At 47.8% G+C, this 25,732-nt stretch overlaps 2 protein-coding genes across 3 annotated transcripts in view; both read left to right on the top strand.

Moving 5' to 3' along the window:
• The window catches only part of UROC1 (urocanate hydratase 1), a 31,972-nt gene extending 19,657 nt beyond the window's left edge, over positions 1-12,315 (top strand). Inside the window, exons 17-20 of the mRNA XM_016197363.2 lie at positions 774-873; positions 3,974-4,055; positions 10,905-11,004; positions 12,175-12,315. Coding sequence (XP_016052849.1) covers positions 774-873; positions 3,974-4,055; positions 10,905-11,004; positions 12,175-12,315 — 423 coding nt within the window. The remainder of the gene's footprint in view (positions 1-773; positions 874-3,973; positions 4,056-10,904; positions 11,005-12,174) is intronic.
• Positions 12,316-15,828: 3,513 nt separating this feature from the next.
• ZXDC (ZXD family zinc finger C) overlaps positions 15,829-25,732 on the top strand; it is a 31,336-nt gene continuing 21,432 nt past the window's right edge. For both annotated transcript variants that reach the window (XM_016197316.2, XM_087818678.1), the window contains exons 1-5: positions 15,829-16,822; positions 19,320-19,472; positions 19,570-19,648; positions 20,586-20,716; positions 25,504-25,674. In XM_016197316.2, coding sequence (XP_016052802.2) covers positions 15,856-16,822; positions 19,320-19,472; positions 19,570-19,648; positions 20,586-20,716; positions 25,504-25,674 — 1,501 coding nt within the window. In that variant the 5' untranslated portion in view covers positions 15,829-15,855. The remainder of the gene's footprint in view (positions 16,823-19,319; positions 19,473-19,569; positions 19,649-20,585; positions 20,717-25,503; positions 25,675-25,732) is intronic.

Here is a 25,732-nt window from a genome sequence, read left to right as displayed (position 1 = left end):
CAAGGAGAATTTTAGATGGCGACAAACTCTGAAGAAAATAAGGTGAGGTGACAAAGTGGGTGTGATTAGGTGGGGTGAGCGGTGACTCTAGGTGGGGTGGTCAAGACAGGCCTTTCTGAGTTGCTGGTGTAGAACTGAGGCCTGAATATCCAGAGGGTATACCTGGGTGGTCCCAGGACACAGGTGGAGAGGTGGAAGCAAATTTGGCCTGTTCAAGGAAAGGCATGGAGGTGTCCTTGATTCATAGCAGTGGGGAGTTACCCTTTTGGCAGGCTACCTCCTATTGCATGAGGAGTCTGTGAACGTCCGTGCCCACTGGGGAGGGCTGGGAAAACTGACACCCAGTGGTGTCACAGACTCAGGGGCCAGTCTGCCTGAAGGGAGAGCCCGGATTCTAGTATGCTGTGTGTGGCTTTAAATCCCAGCCTGCCCACTTACAATCTCTGTGATGTTGGGCAAGTTTCTTATCCTCTCTGGGCCTTAGTTTTCCTCTCTTTAAAATGGGCATGGTAACAGTCGTGCCTATCTGGATAGGGTTGTTGAGAAGACTTAGTGATATATTATGCAGGGCCTTCTGGGCATATAGTAAGTGCTGGAATAAGCAGAATCCATTAGTAGCTACCCGAAGACATCAAAAACATCTGTGCTTCCTCTTGCTAAATGTCTGTTTTCCAGGGGGCGGTATTTGAATATGGCCTGATTCAACCCTGCCCTCTGCTGGGCAGCCGTAGTGGACACTGTTGGCTGACATTTCATATCCTTCCACACTGCAGGCCCCAGTGGTCCTGAGCCGAGACCACCATGATGTGAGTGGCACGGACAGTCCCTTTAGGGAGACCTCCAACATTTACGACGGCTCTGCCTTCTGTGCAGGTGAGGAAGATAAAATTTTTAAAACATTTTAAAAAAATGTTGGATTTGGATTTTATTTAAAAATCAATTGATTCATTTAGTTAGTCATGATGTTACAAAAAATGTGCTGGCATTTGAAAGGCAGGACATAGGGTGACCAATCTAGAACAGAGGGGGTTCTGGGATATGGGACCTCAGGTTTTAAAATTGGGCCAGTGGCCCTAGCCAGTTTGGCTCATTGGTTAGAGCCTTGGCCTGTGGACTGAGGGCTCCCGGGTTCAGTTTGGGCCAAGGGCACATACCTTGGTTGCAGGCTTGATCCCTGGCCCTAGTGATCAGGGTGCGTGTGGAAGGCAACCAATCAATGTGTCTCTCTCACATCGCTGTTTCTCTCTCTCTTTCTCCCCCTTCCACTCTCTCTGAAAAGCCATGGAAAAAAATATCCTCGAGTGAGGATTAAAAATAAATAAATGAATGAATGAATAAATAAGTAAATAAGTAGGGCCAGTGCTAGGCAAATTGGGACAGTTGGATACCCTAGACTTGGGTGTGCTTCTGGCCCCATCACTTGCTGGGTGATCTTCGGCAAGGTACTTAAAGTCTCTGAACCTCACTGACCCTGTTTGTAAAATTGGAAAAGCAATGGTATCTACTGCATAGGGTTGTTGTGAAGAATAAGCTGAATGGACACATCTCCAGCAGGGCCCCATAGCCAGTGTTCGGTGACAGTTCGCCGCCACCGCTGCTCTCACTGCTGCTGCTTCTGCAACTGCTGTAATTATCGTCTTCCTCACAGAGGCGGATGTCTACTCCTTGGGTGGCTTTCCCATTCCCGGCACCTGAGGGCTCCTCCCATTATGGACAGGGTCCCAAGGGAAGGAGGTGGGCACTCAGGAGCACCATCCTTTTTTTCAAGGAATTGGTCCGTTTCATGGAAGTTATCAAATTTATGGAGAGTGATATTCTTTTATTTGCTTTTTATTGTCTGTGGGGTCAGCTGTGATATCCTCTGTCATTTCTGATATTGGTCATTTGTGTCTTTCTTTTTTATTGGTCAGTTTGGCTAGAAGTTTATCAAGTTTATTAATCTTCTCAAAGAAGATTTTAGTTCATGTGATTTTCTTCCCATTGCTTGTCTGCTTCCAAGTTCATTGATTTATGCTCTAATCGTTGGTATGTCCATCCTCTGGCCTGCTTTGGGTTTAATTTGCCCTTCTTTCTGCAAGGTAGAAGCTGAGGTTACTGATTTAAGACCTTCTTCTTTTCTAATATAAGTATTTAATGCTATAAATTTATCTCTGAACCTACTTTAGCTATATCCTACAGATTTTTATATGATGTATTTTTATTTTCACCCAGTTCAAAATATTTTTAAATTTCCTTTGAGACTTCTTTGATCCAAGGGTTATTTAGAAGTATGTTTTTTAATTTTCAAATTTGGGGGGATTTTTCAGATATCTTTTTATTACTAACTTCTAGTTTAATTCTATTATGGTGTGAGAACTTACTGTGTATTACTTCTGTTCTTTTAAATTTGTTAAGGATTCCATGGCCCAGAATGTGGTCTATCTTGGAGCACTTGAGAATGTGTATTCTGCTGTTATTTGGTGAATTTTTCGTAAAATGTCAATTAGGTCAGGTTGGTTGATAATGCTGTTCAGGTAGCCTATCTGTACTGATTTTCTGCCTATTCTATAAATTACTGAGGGAGGAGTGGTGAAGTTTCCAAATCTATTTGTGGATGTGCCTATTTCTTCTTTCAGTTCTTAACCATTTTCCCTCTTTTTTTTTTTTTTTTTTTTAAATTTAGGCTGTGTTGACAGAGGCACTTTTTCTTTTTCTTTTTCTTTAACCCTCACCTGAGGACATGCTTAGAGAAAGAAAGGGAGGGAGGGAGGGAGAGAGAGAGAGAGAAGGAGAGATGTGAGAGAGAAACATTGATTGCTGCCCTCTGCACGCTCCCCGACTGGGGATTGAACCTGCAACCCTTTCAGTGTGCAGGACGCCGCCCAACCAACCGAGCCACTCCTCTCTGGCTTGCCTCGTATTTTAAAGCTATATTGTTAGGTGCACATTCATTTAGGTTAATTAGATCTTTTTGGAGAATTGACCTCTTTATCATTATGTAATGTCCCTCTTTATTTTTTATAATATTCCTGGTTCTGAAATTCTCTGATATTAATATAGTTTGTGTTTGTACTGTGTGGCCACTGTAATAAATCACCACAAACTTAGTGGCTTAAAACAACACAAATGTATTCTCCCACAGTTCTGAAGTCAGAAGTCAGTTTTAATAGGCCCAAGTCAAGGTGTTGGCCGGGCCATGACGTCTTAGGAGGCTCTAGGGCAGAATCTGTTTCCTGTCCTTCTCCAGCTTCTAGAGCTGCATTTCTTGGATTTCTTAGCTCATGGTGCTTCCCAATCTTCACAGCCCAGCACCAAGAAAAAAGCGTACTCAGGATTCTCCCTGATCTTCTCTGTGAGCACCCAGTGGAGGTTTTGGAATCAAGAGTTTGCCAAAGGGTGCAAACCCCCTTATATCCATGTCCCAGGGCTCATGCTTGTCCTTTATCAATTCTTAGATACTTGTAAGGTGACCAGGTCGGATTCTGTTTCTCTGGCCAACGCCTGTCTCTCTCCAGATTTCAAATTTGTTGCCCTGGGACCTCAGTTCTCTGATGGGGTCTAGAAAAGTCATTCATTTGTGATTAGTTCCCACCTCCATTCTTTTGTTTGCTTGTTTGTTTTAAGGGTGGGAGTGATTCTCTTTGGCTTTCTACACCTCTAAACTAAAATCACTACCAGCTCCCTTTTAATTCTATTTTCTTCCTGCTTCTGGGCACTTTATCTGGCATTCAGTGCTAGAGAGCATAATTATAGGGAAGGATACTATAGTGGGTAAGTGGGAATTTGTCAATTTCTCCTGCTTTTGCTTAGCTTTGCAAATATAAATTATTGCTGTTTCTAGAGTCATCTGTGCCTAATTCACTATCTGTCCTTCAGGCCTGACAGGGTCAGCCAGTGGAGCCTGTGGATGCCCAATTGTGTACTGGCCAGAGCCTGGCCTGGACCCGGCCCACCTCACTCAGGGAATAATTGGTGGTGGCCTTTGTTTCCACAGACATGGCCGTGCAGAACTTCGTGGGCGATGCCTTTCGAGGAGCCACCTGGGTTGCTCTTCACAATGGTGGGGGCGTGGGCTGGTAAGAAAGTTTTGGAGTACAGGGTGGTGGGGGTGCAGGCTCCCATGGAAGGCATGAGGATTTCCTTGAGGGTCCTGGGCCCTGCCTCTCCCAAGCTCCCTCTGCTGAGGGCTTTACTGTGGCATTTTCCTCCTGTGTGTTGGAAGTTGGGGGGCAGAACGTTGGGGGTGAAGCATGGGGGAGTGTCTTGCACAAACCAGTCCTCCTTTTGGGGTCTTACCTGTCACACAGGATAGGAAGGCTATAAGAACCATGCCTGCCCCTTTTACATCAGTTTCACTTTGCTTTCACAGATATTTCCTCAGGAATTCTCACGGTGCTCTCTTTTCATTCCACCTGAGATTCCCAGGGCAGACAGGCAGGGAGGCAGGAGACCTGGGTTCTCTGTTCTCCTGGGTCCCTGGCTCAGGGCTCTGCCCTGGCCAGTCCTATTTCTAACCTTCACAATTAGGAAATTTGTGTTTCTGGGAGGGTCTCTTACTAGCTGACAGTCACAGTGTTATGGGGGAGATGGGGAGACCTTGGTTCTTGTCTTCTTGAGGGAAAGATTTCAATCAAGAGACAAAGTGGAGAAAAGCAAGCAAGAATTTATTGACCACAGCAAAAATATAAATGAGGATGGTGCATAGAAGAAGCAACAGGAGAGCCTAGGCTGGGCTGTTTTGGCTCCCTGAGAAGTGAGAGAGAAGGGGACCTTGGAGACAGGTTCAGGGGGTAAGCCCCAGGATGAGCTGTCGCTGTCCATTGCTCCCCTGGTTGCAAGTCTTCCTGGGTCCCTTTGGAGGGATGGAGATGGCGCTGGCGGGGGGCGTGCTCCCCTGGGGCAGGGTGGAGAGCAGCTGGGTTCTTTGTCCTGAGCTATTTATCTCTTCCTTGCAGGCTGGAAATCTTTGGGGAGGTCTCAGGGGAGTGTCTCAATAGAATATTCATCAGCATTCCAGCTGTGCTCTTTCAGGGTCGTGGTCCCCACTGATTGGTCGGTGCCAGGGCACTGTCATTAGTCAATGTTGTCTGGTCCTGTGGGAGTCCCTTGTCTCGTTTTGCTTATCAAGGCCCGGAGCTGAAATACAACTGAGGCCTAGATGTTATCTTTAGGGAGGAACACTCAGGGGTCTAAACTGCATGACCAGCAATATGCTAATGGGAGATATATTATCCTGAGGACAAAGTTTTTGTTTTCTCAGTTTCACCCCTTGCTAGGCATCTGGTGCTTCCTGCCCTGATGTGTTCCTGTATCTGGGTTTCTGTACCTGGCCCATCTAGCACAAACCATTTACTCTCAAGTGTCTTTGGTTTCGGAAAGACAGGATTTACTAGGTGGCGCAAACCGCTGTTTAACAATCTGTCTCAGTTTCCCTATTCCACTTGTCCTAGAATTTTCCTAGCTTTTACTATGCTATATCAACAGCTCTATCATAAAAATGTCCACTACAATTCTATTACCAACATGTATAGGTTTTCTCACACCACCCAACAATTCCCTCCAACACCTACATTTTAACTCAATTCTGACACTACCTACCTTGAGAAAGCCTCAGATCCCAGAAGACTGTTTTCACTTCACTTCAAATAGCAAGCCCAGGTTGTTGCTCCTGATTGAACTGCTAATGATTGGAGGTTCTCACAACCCCCTCCTTGAGTTCTATTAATTTGTGAGAGTGGCTCACAAAACTCAGGAAACCCATTTAACTAACTAGATCACCAATTTATTACAAAGAAGATTTAAGGATACAAATCAACAGGTGAAAAGATACGTAAGACAAGGTTTCAACAGGAATTTCTGCTTTTATGGAGTGTGGGGCCCCACACAGTGGCACATGGAAGCATTCTGGTCCCCCAACTGGAAGCTGTCTGAACCCCGTCCCTTTTGTTTTTTATGGAAGCTTCATTACATAGGCATGTTTGATGAAATCACTGACCATCAGTGACCAATTCAACCTCTAGCCCCTCCACTTTCCCTGGAGGTCCGGGGTAGGACTGAAAGTTCCAATCCTGTGTTCTGTGGTTGGTTCCCCTGGCAACCAACTTGTATCCTTGGGGAGGGGGGCAGTAGTCACCTCATTAACATAACAAAAGACATCTTTATTATTCTCAACACTTAGGAATTCCAAGGCTTTCAGTAGTTCTGTGCCAGATTAGGGATGAAGACCAAATATACAGGGTGTCCCCCAAAAATGTATATACACACTTTGAATAATTATAAAGGCAGTGTTTATTAAAATATATTTCATTTTCAGAATTGAGCTATCAGCTGTTAGAGTGTATATACATTTTTTGGGGACACCCTATATATTTCTTATTGTAATTGACAGTATCACACCTGCTGCTAAGAATAATGAATAGGTAATGCTTATTGCACGTGGACCCCATGGCAAACATTTTCTAGACTCTTTGAATCCACTCTTTCATCGAATCATAGAAGGAAAGTACATTTTACAGATGAGGAAGCTGAGGCACCAGAGGTTACGATGCTGTAGGAGCTGCACCTGCACAGGGTCTGTCTCTGTGGGGTCACGTGGGGAAGCTCTCAGGACAAGTTGAATTCTTGGCTACCCAGAGCAGCAGGGCGCAGCTTCTGAAAGGAGGACAGCTTCCTGTGCCTGGCCATCTCTGAACTGACTTCTGAGCCCGTTTTGGCCAGATCAAGCCTGGCCTTGCCCTCCAGAGCCAAGTCTTTCAGCACTTGAGCTTCCCAGGGCATTCCGATGGGCCTCTTTGACCCAAATTCCCAGCTGCAGCTCAGTCAAGTGGCTCTGATTAATGGAAAATGTAACTGGAATGCATGTCCTTTCTGATACAAAGGCTAGAGAAAACCAGGAGAAGAGCGCCTGGTTATTGGGTACCTGTCCTTTTGGTGTTGCATTTATTGACAGTGTTCGGGAACATGAAGAGCAACCCTAAAGGGGAAATAACTTGCCCAAGGCCACAGAGCTGGTAGTAGAGCCCGGATCTGGACCCAGATCTGTTGCCTCCCAGGATCCACTCAAAATTGTCAATGGGACAACAGAGGGCAAGAAGGGAAAGAGCAAAGCAGCTGAGAGTCAACAACACGAAGGGCCTCAGGGCAGGGGACAGCTCGGCTACTGCTGCCCCCCCACCACTCGAGCTCGAAGGACAAGGAATGCAAATTCCCAAGTTGCTCCCATCCCTAAGGCTGCCCCCAGACTCTGTGGACAGGGACAGAAGCTGGCAAGATGCTGGCATCAACACCTTATATCCCGGCTGTTCTCCAGGGCTCTTTTGGGAACACCTCAAGTTCATGTTGAGCAGTGTCATGTGTGTCATTTTCTCCTTTCTCTGTTGCCTCTGTCTCCACAGAGCCCGTCCTTCTGGTTATTCACTTGGTATCTGTCCTCGTGTGGTCTGTCCAGCTGCTCTTGCTGTCTGTCTACTCATTTAGAGAGGGCTGGTTGGTTCTCCTGCCCTGTAGGGATGGTGTGGTCAGTTCTGGGAGTGGGGGTGGGAGGGACAGGGCCTCACTGTTGGATGTTGAGACTTATCCTCAATCTTTTATTCATGTTTACTCTCTCACCTTCTGATGTGCCTTCTGTCCTTACACCCAGATCCGGCCCCAGGGCCCATGTCTTTGAGGAATAAATTGATGTATTCGATCAACCATCTTTATCCAGATACTCACATTTTTTTCCTCTTAAAAGGCATCTCAAACTTGAAAGTGCCCAGGATTCCCCAGGGAGCTTGTTAAATGGAGACCTTGCCTAGGCAGGTCTGGAGGGGGTGAGCTTCAGCATTCTAACCAGCTCCAGTGACGCTGCTTCTGCTGGACCGAGGGCCCTCCGAGTAGCCAGGGCATCGAAGGCTCCCGCCATCCGTGCACGTAGATCTCCCTCACCCCTTCCCACCTCCAGTGCAGCAGGGAGCATCTTTGTATGTACAGTTTTGTTGCATAATGAACAGCACGGATTCTGAAGTCGATTTGTCTGCACAAGTTAAGCTGTTGAGCTTTGCTTCTCATTGACAAAATGGCCATAATAATAGCAACTGCTGTGTCACCTATCGGTGAAAATTAGATGAGTTAATAATAGCGAAGGCTTATATAGTGCATAACATGAGCAAGGTCCTCTAAGAAATTTGTGTGCTAACTCATCTGATTGCTACAGCAGACTCATCTAAGCCATAAGCACTACCCAGCAGAGATAAATAACTTTGCCCAGGTGTCGCAGTGAGCTGGGGTTGTGGGAGGCCTGGCCTGAATGCATGTGCCAATGCACCACAAATGTCTTGTAAAGGTGCCAGAACAGGGCCAGAACGTGATGTCCCTCCTGTAAATGTTAACCTCTGTCATGTGCATGCTATTTGTAATCTCAGGTTCAAAAAAGGTGGACATTTTATTTTATTTTTTATTTTTTTAATATATCTTTATTGATTTCAGAGAGAGGAAAGGAGAGGGGGAGAGAGAGATAGAAACATCAGTGATGAGAGAGTCATTGATTGGCTGCAGCCCTCAACCCGGGCATGTGCCCTGACCGGGAATCGAACCCGGATCGCCTGGATCCTAGGTAGACGCTCAACTGCTGAGCCACGCCCGGCTGGGCAAGGTGGACATTTTAAACTTTGATAGCTGCCACCAAATTTCCTGATATACAGATTCCTGTTTGCATAACCTCCTCAGTGCTCACTGGGTGTTAACATGGGATTTACCAGCCTGGGGTGCGAGAAGTGAGAAATTCTTGTTTTGATTTGAATTGCCTACTCTGAGTTTTTGGTTTTGTGTTGTGGGCTTTTTCTTATCGATTTGCAGGCATTCTTCATCTATTCTAGAGATAAGATGGATGTATTGGGTTTGTGTCACTAGTCTTTGAACTTTGTTTAAAGCATCTGTGCAGTCTGGGTTCCCCAGGAGGCAGGTGCTGAGGTCGGGTTGGGCGTGTACAGAAGGGTTATTGGGGAAGACCACCTGGGAAAGGAAGGGTAGGGGGAGGTGCAGAGGAGGCAGAGTGATGGGTCAGTGCAGCCCTCAGTTTCCATGCAGACCTAGCAGCCTTGCTGCTGGCAGGGAGCCCTGGAGCCCAGGGAGCCATTGTGGAGCCGCGTCAGGCAGAAACAGGCAGGCCCCACGCCATGGTATCGCTCAGCCTCTGCCCCAAGTAGGACCCTAAGGAGTTACTGTCGGGGACTGAGAATGAACCACCCTCCCCACACCTGGGCTTTTTGGAACGGGTACCTGGGCAGGCCCCCTCTCCTCACAGGGGAGTTTTACATCTCTCTCCAGTGGCTTTTCTGTTCTGACTTTCCATTATTTTAAATGTTGCTTTCAAAAACCTCTCCCTTTCCGGACTTAAAAACAAAACAAAAAAACAGTGTCCTAAACTTCCTTTATTCACCTTATAATTTTAAATATTTCCTTCTTTAGTATATCTGGATTTTGTTTTTCTTTATGTGTGATATTGGGTTCTACTTTTGTTTTTCTCAAAGGGCTAGTTGTCCCAACACTGTGAGTTTATCCAAATACTGCACTGAGAACAATGCTGCCTTTAGCACCCATTTTCCTGGGCTCAGCATGCTCAGGGCTCCTCCATGGGGGTGCAAGGTTTGCAGAGGACACCTGAGCTGAGCATCTTTGGTCTCTGACCATCTGGGCTTCTGGATCCCCAAATGAAAGGTGTAGTCCTAATCTCAAAAAGACCTCTTCGGTTGAAGGACACATGGGAGTCCTTCTTTGGTGACTTTTGCTGCCTTCTGCTTTCTTCTCTAACAATCAGCCTCTGACCGGTGAATGAATGGTCATGACCTTAAATCTAGTCGGAGCATCCCACCTTAAAGGCTGGCGAGAGACATGCTGGGAGCCTGCTCGCAGGCATAGGGCTGGCCAGGTATGGGCTGGCATCAACACCAGGCTAGCCAGGCAGGGGCAGCTTTTGTGCCCAGAGTGTGAGCACAGGTGGCTCCTGGGGCAGAGGGCTCTTTGCCTTCCTGGTGGGAACTGACTGAGGTTATCAGTAGGGTGCAGGCTGGGCAGAGAAGCAGCTAAGGCCCGACAATCTTGAGGGATCTGAGGCTAGAGAAACTAGGTGTGCCTTCCGGGCGTGGGAAGGAGAAGAGCAAATTCACTGGCGCTGGGTACTGAAAGGCCGTGTGCTGTGGTTGCCAGCGTCTGTGTTTGGCAGGAGAGCCCTGGAAGGTACTGACAAGACCCAGGGCATTTCCTGTGTGTGTCATTGAAGGGGACATGTGAAGTGCATAGTGATTCGAGCTGAGCAGGAACTTCGGCTGGGTCCAGCAGCCTTTGATAATGACATTGAAGGTGAGAACAAAAGTGTAGGGGTGCCAGGAAGGAGAGGGTCCTCACGGCTGAGGGAGGAAAACCGCGGGCAAGTGTGTGGACAGTGGAATAGCACTAACACACTCAAGTAGGTTCGAGTGACATCTGTTAAGAAACAGCACAGAACATATCACACCTGTGAGAGAAGGCAGTCAAAATAGAACAGAGAAATGTGTTAATTAGGAAACAAATGCTGAAAAGAAAGGAACTCAGTTTTCAAGTCAAGTAATCAGGACCCCAAAATACACCTAAAGCAAGTAGAAAGAAGAGATAAAGAAGACAAAGAGCATAAAGAGAAAATTGGGAAGAGTGACAATTGAATTGAGTGATACAAGAGAGCCCCAAGGAAGCGCTCAGAACCACAGAAGGAGGTCATGTCATGCTCAGGAGGTCAGGCTGCAAGCAAGATGTGACACACGAGTGGATCCTGAAGGTGGACTCAGGGTCCATGGGGTAAAAGCACAGAGGCATGAGTGGACAGCATAGACCTGTGAGGCTTCTGCATCTGTAGGCTATCAAGAGGGCACAGGACCCAGAAGTGACCTGGAAACTCTTTTGCCTCTTGCCAGGGGTGAGGTGATGAATGGTGGGTTCGGCCTCGTGCTTGATGGGACCCAGGAGGCTGAGCAGAAGGCCAAGATGATGCTCAGTTGGGACGTCTCCAATGGAGTAAGTCACCCCTAGCCTCTCCCCTGCCTTCTCTCTCCATTGGTGACTTTGTCCCCTCCAACTGCAGACTTGAGATGGAGTTCTGCCCCTTTTACCAAAATGGTCAGGAGCCCATCCTGCCATTCCTGCTCATTTGTGTCTCTCCTTGTCAGCTGCCTGCATCTCTCTTGGGCTGTTTCCAGAGGTTCCTTTGCATCTCCCCACCTCTGAGCTTACCCTCCAGCCCAGCCTCTGTCCACACAGGGGGCCCCTAGCATCCGACCCTGCCCTCCCAGTGAGAGCACCCCCAATGCTGGTAGGAGAGGCCTCCTTTTAAAGCCTCATCTTTCCACCATCTCTGAGGCTGGTCAGAGAGTGCAGGATCTATGCTAGAACAGCCTCTGGCTGTGCAGCTATGATTAGCTTTGCTGTGATCCAGGGTGGCCTCTGTGTGTGTGTGTGTGGCAGGGGCTCCTTCCTCTCTTGGACCACATCACAGGCAGCCTGAAAGGGGGAACACATGGGAAGTCAGGTGGTAATGAGGAAGGGTGTGTGCGGCTGTGATCGAAAGAGGGAGCTGAGCACAAGAGCCCAGAGAATTGGGTGGTCCAGAGAGTAAATGTGAGAGTGGAGGTGAAGGGTTTCTTGGAGGGGCCAACTCTCTGGGATCCCCCAGCAGAGGAAAGTCTTCATCCTGAAGGCAGTGAAGCAGTGAGAGGATGGACTGGGGGAGGCATGGGAGGGCCAGGAGGTGTGGGTCGGCAAGAATGACAGCAGGGAGGCGGGCGAGGTGCCATTATAGTCACCCTGGGAGCCCTGATGATGGAGATGGGAAGGCAGTGGATGGAGACGGTTTAAGGCTGATCCAAGGTGGGTGTCCTTTCTATGAGGCCAGAGAGGAGGGGTGCTGAGGATGACTCCTGAGTGCCTGGCCTGCGCCCCTGCGTGGAGCGGGGAGGCTAGGTGGAAGGAAAGCTGGTTTTAGATCAGAGAGGCAGGTAAGTAGTAATCGGGCCAAGAGAGGAGGAGGTCTGAGTCTCGGGTGGGGCCAGAACAGACTGACCCCACCCATAGCACAGAGCGTCCCCCGGGGGGTTTGAGCCCAGGCCCAGTGTGTCCAGAATGCCTTGTTGGGAACCTGGTGATGTTGGCACCAGCTACAGCACAGCCCTCTCTGCACACCATTGACAGGTGGCCCGCCGCTGTTGGTCCGGGAACCAGAAGGCCTATGAGATCATCTGCCAGACGATGCAGGAGAACAAGGGCTTGGTGGTGACACTGCCACACAAGGTGGCAGACGAGCACATGCTCCAGCAGGCCTTGCGGCCATGAGTCCAAGTCTGAGAGCCTGCGATGGTCCCCACGTCCCCCTTGGTCCCTGTCCTCACCCTCACAGCCCCACCACGCCTTCCCCTGCACACCTCCCTCTCCTAGGTCAGCAGCTCCACACCCTCATTTGGCCTCACAGCACCCTACAGGGTGGGCTATTGCCGTCCCCATTCCACAGATGAGCCAGCTGAAGCCCAGGGAGGTGGAGCCATTTCTCCATGACCGTGTTGCTCCCCTGGGAACCTGGGAGGGCAGTGCAGGTCTTGTTTGGGGCTACATCCTCAAGCTTGCTATGGAGTAGACTCCAGGAGCTTTGGAGGTTGGCTTGTGTGAATACTGGCTGAGCTGGGCATCAACAAAATCAAATAATGGCATGGAAGTTAAGTTTAAAGTGAAAGGACCCCTTTTCCATCCCATTTCATAAGTAGTCACAAGTAGTGACTAGCAGTGTATTGCGTATCTTTGTAGAAACTTTCTAAGGATATGCAAGCACATGAACATATGTAGTTTTCCCTCCTACATAAACAGATCCTCCTAAGGAATGTTTTACATTGATTTTCCTAACAATGTATTTTTAGTGGAGACATACAGAACATAAAAATCCCCATTTTAAAGTGTGTGTTGTGTGTACTCATTGTGTTCTGTACTATCATCACTAATTCCAGGACATTTCCACTATCAAAAAGAAACCCTGCAGCTATTAGCAGTCAGTCCTAATTCTCCCTCTCCCCCACCCCCTGGCAACCACTATTTTCTGCCTTTATGGATTTACCTATTCTGGACATTTAAGATGAATTGAATCATACCGTGTGTGTGGTCTTTTGTGCCTGGCTTATTTACCTTAGCATGGTTTTTTTTGTGTGTTTTTTTTTAAGTTTTATTCTTGTTTAAAGTATTACAGATGTCCCTTTTTCTCCCCAATGACCCGTTCCACCCCGTTCCTTCCCCCTCCCCAGTCCCTCTCCTCACCATTGTCCATGTCCTTGGGTTATGTATATATGCACATAAATTCTTTGGTTACTCTCTCCCCCTCCACCCACCCACCCTCCTCCATCCCTCTGACATTCATCAGCCTCATCTATGCTTCCATGTCATTGAATCTATTCTGTTCATCAATTTATTAAGTTCTTTAGATTCCACATTCCCTTAGCATGTTTTAAAGTTCATCCATGTTGTAGCAGACATCTGTATTTCATTCCTTTTTATGGCTGACTAATATTCCATTGTGTGGACAGACAACGTTGTGTTTACCCGTTCATCTGTTGATGGATACTTGGTTGTTTCCATTTTTTATTGTGTAGCATTATGAATAATGCTGCTGTAAACACATTCACATACAAGTTTTTGTGTGAATGTATTTTCATGTCTCTTGGGTGTATGTGTAGGAGGAGTAGAATTGTTGGGTCATGTGGAAATTTTATACTTAACTTTTGGAGGAGCTGTCAAGCTTTTTTCCACAGTGGTTTCACCATTTTAAATTCCCACTAAAAATGTATGAGGATTCTAATTTATCCATATCCTCACCAACACATTCTTTGCATTTAAAAAATTTATAGCTATCTTACTGAGTGTGAAGTGGTCTCTCTCGTAGTTTTGATTTGCATTTTTCTAATGGCCAATGATGTTGAGACTCTTTTCATGTGCTTATTGACCATTTGTATTTTTCACTTGGAGAAATGTCTATTCAAATTCTCTGTCTATTTCTAAACTGGGTTGTCTTTTTGTTGAGTTGTAGTTTTAAAAATATATTCTGGATAGTAGATTTTCAAATTTCTCTCCCATTGTGAGGGTTGTCTTTTCACTTCCTTGTTGGTATTCTTTGACCCAAAAGAGTTTTTAATTTCAATGAAGCCTAATTTGTTTCTTTCATTGTTTGTACTTTTGGTTTCATATCTAAGAAACCATTGCCTGATCCAAGATCACACAGATTTACACTTATGTTTTTTTCTAATAATTTTTGCTTTTACATTGAGGTCTTTGATCCATTTTGAATTACTTTTTGTGTATGGTGTGAGGTAGGAGGTCCAAATTCTTTTTTTTTTTTTTTTTTTTAACATGTGGATATCCAGTTGTCCCAGTAGCATTTGTTGAAAAGATTTCTTTCCTCCTCTGAATGGTCTTGGAACAATATATTTTTGGCATAAACATACATATACATATAAAGATGTTTCCTATTATTTTCAATATTATTGATGTACATTATTTTTTGAAGCACTTTTCATAGTAAACCATTCATCTGTTCAATATGTATTTACTGAGAGTCTTTGCTGCTACCCTCTGGGCATACAGATCTGAAAGGAACTGACACAGTTCCTGTCCTCAAGGCGTCTACATTCTAGAGGAGACACAGACAATGAATTATCAGGGAAAGAGACAGAACAACAACAACAAAAACCCAAAGCACCACAATGCAACTAAGAGCTATAAGGAGAAACAAAGGGGGAGGTGGAGAATAAGGGTCTGAGTGAGGGTGTACTTTGAATCAGAAGGCCAGCTAAGACTTCCCAGAAGAATCGGAGACCAGCTGTGCAAAGCCTCTGAGGCTGGACCGAGCTTGGCCTGTTGGGGCAGTGATATTGTGATATTGTAGAGTGAGGGCTAACGCGTGAGAAATGAAGGCAAAGAGGTGTGTAAGGGGGGGGGGGGGGGGGGATACCAGCAAGGCCATCAGAGAAACTGGGAGCATGGAGGAGAGCATGATTAGATTTGCATTTTTGGAAGATCACAAAAGTCTGTCCTGTAGAGAATAGATTGAGTGGTGGATGGAGGCTGAGAACCTGGTACGGAGTTATTTTCCTAAGAACCTAGCAGTGAAATAGGGGTTTGGATCAGGGCGGGGGTGACATGAAAAGCGGAGGGACTCCAGACTGGATTTGCAGGTGCAGGCGTGTGGGGAAGGAGGCAGGGTCACGGCTGAGTTGAGGCAACAGTGAGTAACAGGGCTACGGCTGAGGCTGTGGGGAGTTTACTCGACTTGTAAGCGTCAGCGGGGGTCTGATCAGGGAGGTTCCAGGAACGGACTCTGCAAGCGAGGCCTGTGGCCAAAGGCCAGTGGAGGGTCTGCTCGCAGTTTGGCCAGCTGCCCGAGGAGGAGGTTCAGGCTCAGCGCCAGGAACTAAGTGTCCCAGCCCCGGCTCTCCCAGGTCCCGGCTGTGCGATCTCTGGCAAGGGACTCGATCTCTCTGTGCCTAGGTTTTCTCACGCTGCGAGCGTGAAGGTTGGCGGCGGCCACTGTTAACCCATTACCCAGATGAATGAGGACTGTTGTGAGTCAGGCTAGCCTAGGCCCCCGCAAGGAAGCCGCAGCTCCCGAGGTACAGGACCTGCCCGGGTCCCGGGGGCGGCGCGCGAGCAGCGGACACCGCGCGGCCAGCGGGCGCACGCCCCGCCCCGCGGCTCACGCGCACGCGCGGCTCCGGGCCCGCCTCCGCGCCGGGCTTTAGCGCGGACTCGCCGTGGCCGTCGCACAGCGTCGCGCACGCCTGGGCGGGGCGGCCCGCGCTTCCTCCGAGGTGCGGCTACGACGCCCCTGCTGGGCCCAAGATGGATCTCCCTGCGCTGCTCGCAGCCCCGACCCCGCGCGGAGCCCAACATGGCGGCGGCGGCGGCCCGGGCCGACTCCGCCGAGGCCCGGGACCACCACCCAGCCCCGGCTCTGCGCGCCGCCGCCTGCTGCTGCTGCGTGGTCCCGAAGATGGCGGGTCGGGGCCGCGGCGAGGGGAGGCCCGGGCTGCGGCGGCGGCAGCGGCGGGCCCCGGGCCGAGCCCGCCGCCCCTCGAGGACGGCGGCGACTCTTTCGTGGTGCTGCTAGAAGTGCCGCGCGGCGGCGCGGCCGAGGCCTCCGGGCGGCGGGAGGCTGAGTCCGGCGCCGACTCGAGTCCTGCCGGCCGGCCCCGGCAGGGCTCCAGCGGCGCTGCCGCCGCCCCCGGCGCGGCCCTCGCGAACGCCGTCACCGTAGGCAGCCAGGACTTGCTGGTGCGCTTCGACCACGGCGTCTTCACTCTGGCCGCCGCGCAGCCACCGCCCCCTGGCCCGCCGCCCCGGGGCCCGCCCGCGCAGCGGGGCGAGGAGGCCGCGAGCCGGGCCGAGGGCCGCCGCGGTCCCCCGGCCCCCGGCACGCTCGGCTACCGCTGCCCCGAGCCTCAGTGCGCGCTCTCCTTCGCCAAGAAGCACCAGCTGAAGGTGCACCTGCTGACGCACGGCAGCAGCCAGGGCCGGCGGCCCTTCAAGTGCCCCCTGGACGGCTGCGGCTGGGCCTTCACCACCTCCTATAAGCTCAAGCGGCACCTGCAGTCGCACGACAAGCTGCGGCCTTTCGGCTGCCCGGTGGGGGGCTGCGGCAAGAAGTTCACCACGGTGTACAACCTCAAGGCGCACATGAAGGGCCACGAGCAGGAGAACTTGTTCAAGTGCGAGGTGTGCGCGGAGCGCTTCCCCACGCAAGCCAAGCTCAGCTCCCACCAGCGCAGCCACTTCGAGCCGGAGAGGCCCTACAAGTGTGACTTTCCTGGTAACCCAGGGCCTGCGGGCGGGCTGCGGCGGGGTCGGGGTTCCTTGGCTCCAGGTCCAAACCCAGTCGCTCATAGTGGGTGTGGTGGCTGGGTTGGGCAAGATTTAAACTTGGTGGGCCAAGTATGAGGGGCGGGAACGGAAGCGCTCCTATGTTTGGTGTTTGCGTCTTCCCAGGGTACCTGAGCCCTGCATTACTGTGGGGATTACGACAGCGAGGTACCGCAAGTAATCACAGTTGTCCTTCCCCGTGGTGGTTGCAACAGGTCTCTCTGAAGGTTCTTCTGATTAGTGAAAGAAATAACTCATCTTCTCAGAGATTTGTTGTGAGACAGGCCTTTATTTTCCTCGGTCTCATCATTTAGAAATATTCACCCCTCAGATATTTGTTGGGCGCGCACACGGTGCTGGAGGAACACGGATGAGTGGCTAGATGTAGCACCTTTAAATGGTGTAGCACAGATTCTGTGCCTTTTATACCGTTCTTTGGACTAGACAGTTTTGTCAAGTTCTTAAAATTGTCCTCATTTTATAGATAAAGTGACTGAGGCTGAGCATTGTGGAAAAGAAATCCAGTGGTGGTTCTTTCTCCGCAGTGATTGCCTAGAGTGGTGGGGAGATAGCTTCATTTCAACACAATGAACTCAGTGAACTCTTCACCGGGATAGGCAGGTGTAGGTGCTCTAAGATAGTGCCTCCAGGGAGGTTGAGAACATTCCTTCTTGGGAGGGAGTTGGTTTGGGGGGAGTAGGGTAGGAGACATCACTGGTGGGTGAAACTGTAGAGCAACGACAGGGAATGTGGGCTGTGGTGAGGGCCAAGATAGGGTGAAGGACCTTCCACCGCCAGTTCATTAAAACAAAAAGGCAAGCATGCACCTAGTATGGGCCCCGTGTGTGTATTGACATGTATATATTTAGTGCTCTCTTAATGTATACGTTATAAAATATATTCAAGTATAGGGATTTTGAAAGAGTGAAATGAAAAACAAGAGTCTCTAGAGTTTTCTTCCCACATGCTGTAGATTGTTTTGTGTGTCCCTCTTCGAGGAGAAGAATATGGCTTTAGGCCACTGATTGGAAACCTTTTTCAGTTGTACACCCTGGGAATCTGACAGTGGCTTAAAGACTGCTTCCTAGTAAAATACAAAGAGAGCATGATTCTGAGTATAATACTAGGAAAATTGGGAATCCAGCCTGCTTTATAGTGTGAGGTCTTCCTTGAAGTTTTGAGCTAGGTGATCACCAGGGTTTCGGTGTTCGAGATGGGGTAGAAGCAGGAGAGGGATCAGTGAAGCCCCAAGAAATGTTCCAGATACGACTTTCCTTAGGGCTGATCTAGGTAGTAATAGTTGGAATGGTGAGGAAGCTCTAGATGCAGAGGCAGAATAAAGGGCTGAGTTGTCGATTTGAGAAGGGTGGTTCATTCTTATGTAGGTAGAGATTCAGCATCCTCATATTTACCTGACCAAGTGTATGACTTCACTAAAGCCCCAAACAGGGAAAGGTGGTGTGTGTGTGTGTGTGTGTGTGTGTGTGTGTAGATTTATGGCAAAGAGGATGATTATAGGGCATTTAGAGAGGTTGATTTTCCCCATTCAGTGTTGCCAGGAAGAGTAGGGTTCCTCGGGCCAGTACTTTCATGTGGAGCTGTACAGTACGTATCTGCTGGGTGGTTTACAGGCACTGTGGTAGTGTGTTAAAGGCTCTGAGAAGAGCTGCTATGAAGACATCTGATAAGCATCTTGCAGCCTGGTATTTTCCACCCTATTTGAGCACTGGATATTTTGGTCAAAGGAGAACTATTGGTGTGGAAAGTCTGGGAGTTGCTCAGGTAGGCTTCTTTGGCTGGTGGCTCAACTGGGGGCTGAAGATGGAAGTGATGGAAAAGACCATGTGAGTGAAGATGACTCCAGTAAGCTTTAACAGAACAGAGAGCCTTCAGGAAATGGGCAACAGGAAAAAAAGAAGCCAGGTGACAGAGGTGGGGGCTGCCCATTGCAGAGGATGTCAGGGAGGACATTTATAAGTGTAAAGGATGTAGCATCACCCCAAGGGGTTAAAAAGTCTCAGGTATGATGGTTTGTGGCCTTTCCAAGCTCAACAGACAAAAGTGTTGTTCCTTAGCATCTAATTTCTCTCATTGAATTTTCTTGAGTCTCATACTGGCAGCATTGACATTTGAGTTCACAAAATATATGCATCATCTGTGCCACAGAACTGGAGCAGATGGCTGTGATTGGAGGACTTTTCCTTGATCAGGTCCTTCATCTCTTAAGTCACATCAAAACAGGTGGTTTGTGTGTGTTTGTTGGCTGCCCGTAGCCACCCCTGTTTTAGCTATTACAAAGCCAGATGTCAATGGTAGTAACTGTAGAGGTGCTTCTGAATCATTTCCTTGTCTGCTTCAGTACCAGTAGTTTCCTAGAAGATTGGTAGTGTAGCTGTCTTCTGTAATTTTTCTACACCAGTGAGCAGGTTTGTGTTTTCTTTGTTTAGGCTGCGAGAAGACCTTCATCACGGTTAGTGCTCTGTTTTCCCATAACCGTGCCCACTTCAGAGAACAGGAGCTCTTTTCTTGCTCCTTTCCTGGCTGCAGCAAACAGTACGACAAAGCCTGTCGCCTGAAAATACACCTGAGAAGTCATACAGGTAATGAGCTAAAGAATACAGTGTCATTTGTACCCAAGATTTGTCTTTGTAGTAGTTTGCATTTATAATTACGTGGCATAACTTTTTCTTTTCTAAGGTGAAAGACCTTTTATTTGTGACTCTGACAGTTGTGGCTGGACCTTTACCAGCATGTCTAAACTCCTGAGGCACAAAAGGTAATCTCTATATTTTGGTTAAATTTTAAGTTTTGAAACTGAATGCTTTTTATTAGCAGAAGCCTATGGGTAAATTATCTGCAGATTTTTTTTTTAAGTTATAAGGAAAGTCCAGTGTAGATATTTGGAAAATTCAGAAAGCTGTAAGAAGAAAACCACTGAGAATCTGATCACCTAAAGTCAGTTTTTTCTGTGTATACTTGTTTTTAAATTTACTTTGTACCCTTTATGTACAATTCTGTATTTTTAAGAAAATCAACATGTAAAATAAGCTTTCCTCATGTGAAAACAAAATTTCCATGGTGATAATGATGGCTTGGAGGGCTTAGCCTACATGAAGGTGATGCGTAGCACTTCTGTGTATCTCATTTAATCTTTACAACTCTGACTCTGATGTTCTTATTCTCTGTTTTGCAGTGTCACTCAAGGTTGGGTGGTTTGTCCATGCTTGCACAGCTGGGGTTTGAGGAGTTTAATATAAAAATGTTTCTCAGGAAAAGACATTGTTTATGCATGGGCTTGAGGTCCTTTTAGCATTGCAGATTTTCTCTGCACACTTCTCATTGCCCTCTGTAGGTTGGAAAGCTTGTTTATTATTGAGAGTACTAAACAGTGGAAGTAGCTTTATTGATCCATTGGGACTCAGCTGTTTCTAGATTGAAGCAGCACTGATTTTTATCTGTCTAACTCTGGGGTCAGCTAGGTCATTAAAGTGGAATTTCTAACTACAGGGTGGCTAAACTGCAAATCTGCCCATGTGGGCTATAGAGACAAGATTTTCTGAAATGTACTGATTTGATTTTTTTTTTTTTTTTTTTTAATGTGAAGAGTTTGTAGTGTGGTATATTCTGCAGAATTTTAAACAAAGAATTATCTCTGAGACCTGGTGCCTCCCGGTTGTGTGAGTAATCAGTGTCATGTTTTTCTGTTCTGGCAGGAAACATGATGATGATCGGAGGTTTACCTGCCCTGTTGAAGGCTGTGGGAAGTCATTCACGAGAGCAGAGCACCTGAAAGGTCACAGCATCACCCACCTGGGCACAAAGCCATTCGAGTGTCCTGTGGAAGGTAGATTTTAATACGTTACTTTGAGCTGTAAACTAGCACAACGTCCACATCGGTGTTGTAATTTTAAAGGGAAGTTTTAGTTGCTTAAAGACAAGGTGAGTGTTAAGTTGTAGTGTTAGATTTACTTGGTTTTTAGTTGATTGCTCTATCTTAGGAGCATTGTATTGGAAAGAACAGATTCGAATCACACCTGGTTTGACTGTTGGCCTTGCATTGCACTCACTAGATCTGTGGCTCTAGTTAGTTACCTGTTTAATTTGGTGGTTGTGAGGATTAGGTGAAGTAATGTGAAAAATGCCTGTTTCGGCATCTGGCACATACCATGGATTCTGTAAGTGGATGCTACTCATGCTTCAATTAGCAGTAAAGCTAGGCTGGCTTTCTAAAAAGGTAGTACTGTATTAGGGTGTTTTTTCCCTCTCTAAAACACCAAAGGTATGATTCATTCACCAAGAGTCTTCTGTGTGGCTTGACCCTGCTGGCTTTACTCTAGTGCTTGCTGCAGAGGCACTAGGGAGTGGCAGAGTTAGGTCAGTTTACAGTTGTGAATTTGAGTCCTGGCTCTACCCTTCCCTAAGTTGGAGACCTCAGGCAAGTTTCTCTGGGTCTCAGTTTCCTTATCTGGAAAAGGGTTAATAAAGGCCCATTTGAAGCTGAGACCAGTTCCTACAAGGTAATGAATGTAACAGAGATGGTATAACCAAGACATAGTTCTCTTTATCAGAGCCCAGTTGGGGTAGATAGATAGGTAACATGCAGGGTGCTTTGGGGGCACAAAGGAGGTCACCCAGACTGTTTCTAGGGCATGGGAATGGCCTCCTAGTCAGCTGAAGAGTGAGGAAGAGCTTGTCAGGGGTGGGAATGGCAGGTAGGCCAGCACGAGGAGGACCAGTGCTATAAGAGCAGCAGGCTCTTGAGTGTGGGGGAGGGGAGTGATGGATTCATATTTGAGTTTAGGCTCAGCCTGTTTTCCTGGAGAGACGGCCTGGTGCCTGGACTGGGGTTTGGCGGCAGGCAGGGAGAGAGGCAGTGACAGAAGAGATAGGAGTTAGAATTAACAGTGCTTGGTGAGGGAATTGGAAGATGGGGTTGTGGGAGAGGCAGTAGTTGGGGTTAGTGTCTCAGTTTAGAGGGGAATACAGGTGGTTGGAGGAAGAGGAGTTCCATCTGCACATGGTGCATTTTAGGTACCCATGGGCTTCCAAACGCAGATGCTCAGAGGGCAGGGCACTGTACTGCTGGGGCTTGGTGAGTAGGTGGGCTAGAGTGAGGCAGGCAGCACACCAGGAATCATTTAAACCATGGAAATGGATGTAACTCTAAAGGAACAGTGTACATTTGCCCCTTAACAACATGGGTTTGAACTGCGCGAGTCCAGTTACATGCAGATTTTTTTCAGTTGACTGCAGTTCAGTTGACCAACGCAGTTCAAACCCATGTTGTTCAAGGGTCAACTCTGTGGGTGGGAATATGCATACTTGGAGAGCTGACTGTAGTCTTACATGGATTTTTAACTGGGTAGGAGATCAGCTTACCTAACCCTGCATTGTTCAAGGATCATCTGTATATCGAAGAGAGGTGTAGTGATTAAGAGTGTGACTGCTAGGTTCAAACCCCAGGTCTGCCCTTAAGTGGCTCTGTGACTTTGGACAAGCAGCTCAAGCTTTCACTGCCTCTTTTTCTCATCTGCAAAGTGGTAATAAAACCTCATGGAGTTGTTGTGAGGGTTTGATTAGTTAATAAGTTTAATTAGGGCACATATAAACCATCAGAAAAGGTCACCTACTGCTGTTGTTATGGTTGCTATTAACCAAGGAAGGCCTAGGACAAAACCCTGGGTACTGCCACAAATTCAGGTGAAAAAGTAGAAGAGGACCCTGGGAGGAGCCTACGAAGTACTGGCAAGAGTGGTAGAGTTAATGGCACTGAGACCAAGAGAGGAGGATGTTTGGGAAAGGAGGGGAGTCAGTCCCGAGTGCTGAGGTGCAGTGGGTTGGTGAGGAATTTGTGGAGCTCCTCTATCTCCCTGCTTATGGAGCGAGGTTTGAAGTTCAGTGGAGTAGCTGGGGCAGAGCTCTGCTCTGGTGCCTGAGAGGTGGGCTAGGGTGAGGCTGGAGATGCTTGCGCTGTCTGTCCCTTTCTATAGGTGGTTGAAGGAAAGAAGAGAGGGCAGTTGCTGGCTATGGTATAAGTAGGGAGATGCAGATAATGGAGAGGGGAGATGGGGCTTTGGCTGGTTGAGACTGCTCTTCTCGGGGAGCGGCGGTAAAGGCAGGAGCTTGGTAGAAGGATCCCAGAGCCCACTTTCGGATTGGGTAAGAGTTGATCATTCTTGAGTCTGGATGATGATGCCATTTTCTCTGCTTTTGTAGATGTTCCATAATAAAAAGTTAAGAAACAACCACTACACGCCTTTTCCACGGCAACAGGAAGAGGGGGAGAGGATAGAGAGCCATCGGCAGCGAGCATGTATGAGGGAGGGCAGGTGAGGGAGCGAGGACAACATGGACGGGATGGGAGCTTTTCTAGGGTACATGTGATGGAGTAGGTGACCTTGTCTGATGTGGCAGAGTGTCACAGGGAGTCAAGGTTGGTAGATGTTTGTGTGATCACTATGCATGATGATGCGAGCTGAGCAGATGCCTGTGGAGTTGGGGATTTGGAGGGAAGGTTGTCATTGAGGGACTGCTTCGCCCCTCCTGTGGGTGAGGTGACTTGGTTTAAAGGTGGATGGCTGTTTATGAATATCTTTGATTTGTATAGAGCTGACACAAGTCTCAGAAGATAATGTTGTAATTAGGAAAGAAAACCATTAACACATGAGAAAATAGTTACAGTCCTGGTTATCAAAGGAGATACAAATTAAAATGAAATATATTTTGTTCCTTTTTGGATTAGCAAATATTTTAAAAATGGAAACTCATGCCCTAGCCTGTTTGGCTTAGTAGTTAGAGCATTGGCCTGTGGACTGAAGGGCCTCGGGTTTGATTTCGGTCAAGGGCACACCTTGACTCAATCCCCGGCCCCCAGCACCACATGTGGGAGGCAACCAATCGATGTGTGTCTTTCACATCAATGTTTCTATCTCTCTCTCTCTCCTTTCCACTTTCTCTGAAAAGCAGTGGGAAAAATATCCTAGGGTGAGGATTAAAAAAAAAAAAGGAAACTCAGTGCTGGTGAGAGTGTAGCAGACATCCCCATTGTGGTTGACCTGTGTCCTTGGGAAAGCAGTTTGATTGAAAAGTGTATTCAGTACCTCTGCTCTGTGAACTGCCTCTAGAAATCTGTGCTGAGGCCTTCCCGCTGGAAAATGGGGTCAGGGACATGGCAGATAGAGGGTATTCCCATGCACCATGTGGAACACAGCAGGCATCATAGACAGGGCGCCTGGGGGTGAGACCTACAGCATCTGTTTTCTGTATTGTGTTTTCCAAATGTCCTATCATGAGCCTGACTGGGAAACAAGATTGAAGCTTTGTTTGAAAATGAAATAAGTTCAAAACTCCTCTCAGAGACAGCCAAAACCCTAACTCATCTGGCCATATCCTATCGTCTTTATAGCTTCTTTTCCTATAATAGCTCGCCTTCCTGCCTGGATCCCAGCAGCTGCACCTCACCACTCAGAACGTAGCTACAGTGTAATGATGCTCATTTCCACTTTGTCAGGCACTGTGTGAGCACTCTGTAGGTTGGCATTGGCTTCTTTAGTCTCGTAACTCCTGTGAGGCTGGTGTTAGTCCTACTTACAGAAAAGAAAAGGGAGGTTCCGAAAGGATTTAAGGCCGCATGCTAGCCGGGGGCCTAGGGAGAGTTGGGATCCAGCTGGCCCGCTGCCCTTTGTGGCATCCATACAGCTTGGCAGCTCCCTTGGCCTGGTTGCCCTTTGCTTTGCTGCGGCTGCCCCTACCACTTGCTGAGGCCCAGTAACCTCATGTGCTACCTGCCTCCTGAAACCTTTTCTCTATCCTCTCAGGAGGTGTACCATTTCCTCTGCTTCACCACGCATCATGGCACTAGAGCTGGGTTTATTCTGCCCTTTATTATGACAGCTACTTGTTACATGTCCCTACCAGGTCATGAGCTGCCAGAAACCCCACTTCCCCTTCTGTCCCTGTGGTGTAGAGCTCCAGCAGTGGAAAATCAGGGCATGAAGGAAGGTGGCTGTATTTTTTAATCTGTCTCGTTTTTCCTCTGACCCTGTGTTGCAGGTCTGTGATCTTACTGACTAGTTAAGCAGTTGAGTAGTTAACAAGGCAGTGCCAGCTCCAGGCTTGTGTCTCCAACTTAGTGCCATTTGCTCGGTCCCTCTGACATCAATTTCTCAGTGGTAAAATGAGAGGAATTGGTCTTGGAGATCTGTTGAGATAGCTTCTAACCTTAAATGTCACAGGATTATGGTTGTTTTTATAGTAGTAGAGATGATTAATAGAGATGATTAGTATAAATTTTTAGTACTTGAATATTTAAGGAGTTGTTTAACACTTAATTTAACTTAATCTTTCCAGCAGCCCTGCATAATGGATGAAGAAACTGGCTCAGAGTTAACTTGTCCAAGGTCACACATCTTGTACACAAATGATGTGGAACTTCAAATCTCCTTTTAAAAACAGAGTTTGCTTTCAAATTTAATTTAAGATGCTGCTCCAATGGGTATTGGTGTTTAGGCCCTTGCCAGCGGCCTAAACATGGACATGCATTGTCTTATGATTCTGATATGATGAGGAAATTGTCAGCATTGGTTCCTTGGTAATCTCTAGGTTTAACACACACCATTCTTTTTGTTCCAGGGTGCTGTGCCAGGTTCTCTGCTCGTAGCAGTCTGTACATTCACTCCAAGAAACACCTGCAGGATGTGGTTGCTCCAAAAAGCCGTTGCCCAGTCTCCAGCTGTAATAGACTCTTCACCTCCAAGCACAGCATGAAGGCACATGTGGTCAGGCAGCACAGCCGGCGCGCAGGTTGGCTTCATTTGTGTTTCTTTTAGGGAGCTACAAAGATGTGTAAACTCGCCCTGTG

The sequence above is a fragment of the Miniopterus natalensis genome, chromosome 7 (genome assembly GCF_054644295.1).
Source record: "Miniopterus natalensis isolate mMinNat1 chromosome 7, mMinNat1.hap1, whole genome shotgun sequence".
Classification (NCBI taxonomy): domain Eukaryota; kingdom Metazoa; phylum Chordata; class Mammalia; order Chiroptera; family Miniopteridae; genus Miniopterus; species Miniopterus natalensis.
This window is presented reverse-complemented; position numbering and strand designations above follow the sequence as displayed.